The sequence below is a fragment of the Myotis davidii genome, unplaced genomic scaffold (assembly GCF_000327345.1).
Source record: "Myotis davidii unplaced genomic scaffold, ASM32734v1 scaffold326, whole genome shotgun sequence".
Lineage (NCBI taxonomy): Eukaryota > Metazoa > Chordata > Mammalia > Chiroptera > Vespertilionidae > Myotis > Myotis davidii.
The window spans coordinates 743,221-745,973 of record NW_006296626.1 but is presented as its reverse complement, the minus strand read 5'-3'; the positions used below and the strand labels follow the sequence as shown (position 1 = coordinate 745,973).

General features: G+C 48.2%; 1 protein-coding gene across 1 annotated transcript in view; it reads right to left on the bottom strand.

The window, feature by feature from the left end:
• Positions 1-2,753, bottom strand: part of LOC102765055 (NACHT, LRR and PYD domains-containing protein 9) — a 21,623-nt gene that overhangs the window by 14,389 nt on the left and 4,481 nt on the right. Inside the window, exons 3-4 of the mRNA XM_006772235.1 lie at positions 2,504-2,739; positions 229-390 (exon numbers count right to left, since the gene is read on the bottom strand). Of these exons, the coding sequence (XP_006772298.1) occupies positions 229-390; positions 2,504-2,739 (398 nt within the window). The remainder of the gene's footprint in view (positions 1-228; positions 391-2,503; positions 2,740-2,753) is intronic.

Sequence of the window (2,753 nt, the reverse complement as noted above, 5' to 3'; positions counted from 1 at the left end):
CTGCCGGGTGCCTTCCTTCCAGCTGCTGGCCAGGGCCTTCCTTCATTTTGTGCCGCACCCTGGTGGTCAGTGCACCTCATAGCAAGCAGTCAACCAGCAGTAATGGTCATTTAGGCTTTTATATATAGAGACAAGATTGCACAATAACCATACTTATTTTTTCAAAAGCCAGAATGGAGAGAATGGATGTCGACTATGAAAAAAAAAACAGGGTAACACCCCACTTACACCAACTTTTGAAGTTTGCAAGTGGGCTGAGCCAGCGCCTTCCAGAGTATCGCCTGGGAGGCCTCGCTGAGAACACAGCTGTCCAAATCCAGCATCTGGAAGTCCCTGCTGTTGGTGAACACGCAGCACAGGGCCCGCCAGTAGGAGAGTTTCTGGTCGTTGCTGTGGGAAGACAGACACTGTACCATACCCATGGTGACATTCAACTCAGGACAGTCTCAGAACAGGCAGGACACCGTTCCCAAAGCCCCTCCAAGCTGATGGGCACCCAGGCCTGAATACAGAGAGGTGCAGTCAGGTAAACTGAGTCAACGTGGCTCAGAGAGAGCAGACCCTGGGCCCACAGCAATGGGATCAAATCCCGTTGGAGCCACTTGTGAGTTATGTGACCTGTGCAAATGACTCAGTCTTATTCTGCCTCCATTTCCTCATCTTTGAAGGGATAGTACTTGATTTTTATGAGCAAAGGTTGGTGCTGAGTGATCCATCAGTGAATGGAGACTCACATCCAAAAACATGATCGTGCAGCCCTCGCTGGGTGGCTCCGTTGGTTGGAGCATCATCCCATACACCAAGAGGTTGTGGGTTCAATTCCCCATTAGGGCGCATACCCAGGTTTCAGGCTCGATCACTGGCCAGATCTGAGTATTTAGCCAATGAAAATGAAAACACGAACTGGAAAAGAGTATTTCCTTTTCTCCACATCTGGCCAGTGTATGGGAGGCAATCAATTAATGTTTCTCTCATATCGATGTTTCTCCCCGTCTGTGTCTCCCTTCCTCTCTCTGAGGTCAATGAACGTATCCTCAGGTGAGGATTAAAAAACAAACAAAACAAAAAAACAAACAAACCAAAAAAAAGCCATAACTGGTTTTGCTCAGTGGATAGAGCATTGGCTTGCAGACTGAAGGATCCTGGGTTTGATTCCAGTCAAGGGCTTGATCCCCAGTAGGAGGCATGCAGGAGACAGCTGATCCATGATTCTCTCTCATCATTGATGTTTCTACCTCTCTCTCTCCCTCTCCCTTCCTCTCTGAAATCAATAAAAATATATATTTTTTTTTAAAAAACGTGACCGTACAGGTATACAATAAGTAAGTCCTGGGGATGTAATTGCAGCATGACTGCAGTTAATAATAATGTAGTGTGTGCTTGCAGTTATAAGACAGTAGATCTTACATGTCATTGTCCCAAGACCAAGAAAATGCTGCAGTAGCTATGTATGGTGTCGGGTGTTCACTAGACTTGTGGTCATTTCACAACATATAAATACTGAATCATGATGCTGTGCCACTGAAACTAAGGTAACAGTACATGTCCATGTACCTCCATTAAAATTTTAAAAATTAAAAGGAATGTGAAAGGTGGGATGCATTTAAGAGCTGAGGTGTGAGCTGGTGGCCTATACCTGCTGACAGGCCACAACGTTAAAAACCAGCAGAGAGGCCCTGGCCAGGGAGCTCAGTCTGTTAGAGTGTCATCCCCACGCATAGAGGTTGTGGGTTCAATCGCTGGTCAGGGCAGACACAGAATCAACCAATGAATGCATGAATCAGTAGAACAACAAATCGATGTGTCTCTCTCCCTCCCTCCCCCTTCCTCTCTCTAAAATCAGTAAATAAATAAGAATTTTAAAAACACGTTTATCCATATCTCTACAGATGGAAAACCTTCAGAAGTCACCGCTCCTGGTCACAGCTAGCAAATTTGACTTTAAAAGCCACGTTTTGCCCCAGCCTGTGTGGCTCAGTGGGTAAAGCGTCAGCCTGGAGTTCCACTCCGGTCAAGGGCAGGTACCTCCGTCTCAGGCTCCTCCCTCTCTCCCCCGCACACACACACACCCCCTCCCCCCTCAGGGTGAGTCCAGGAGGCAACCAATCAATGTGAGTTCTCTCAGTCTTTCCCTCTCTCTTCCACTCTCTCTCTAAAATTAGTGGGAAAATGTCCTCGGGTGAGGATTTAAAAAGATAAAATAAAAATAATAATAAAAGGCTGGTATGCAAATTGTTCCCTCCGGGAGTTAGACAGGGAACTGACCACTTGCTATGACATGCTCTGACCACCAGGGGGCGGCCCAGAATGAAGCCTAGGGACCCTACCCTTATGAATTTCTTGCACTGGGCCTCTAGTAAAAAAAAAAATCATGTGTGTTGGTTGTTTTTAAGGGCAAGAGTATAAGGACCCATAAAATACCCAGCTAGCGAGCCACAGATGTCGTGGGGGCAGAACAGGGTGGGGTGGGGCGGCCGTGGGCTGCTGGACTCACTGGACTCACTTTAACAGGCCTGTGCAGTCTTCCGAGAACACGTTCTCTAAGCTCAGGTGGAGAGTCTGCAGGTTCAGGGCGTACTGGAGGCAGCAGGCGTAGGTCATCAGGTCGTCAGGCCTGCTGATGTACACGTGGATGTCCGGGAACATGCTCATCACCTGCGTGGCGAAGCCCGGGTCCTGCGTCTCGAACACGCAGCTGAACAGCTTCTGGAAGTTGAATTGCAGCTCGTCGCGGGCCACCTGCGCTCAGGCCC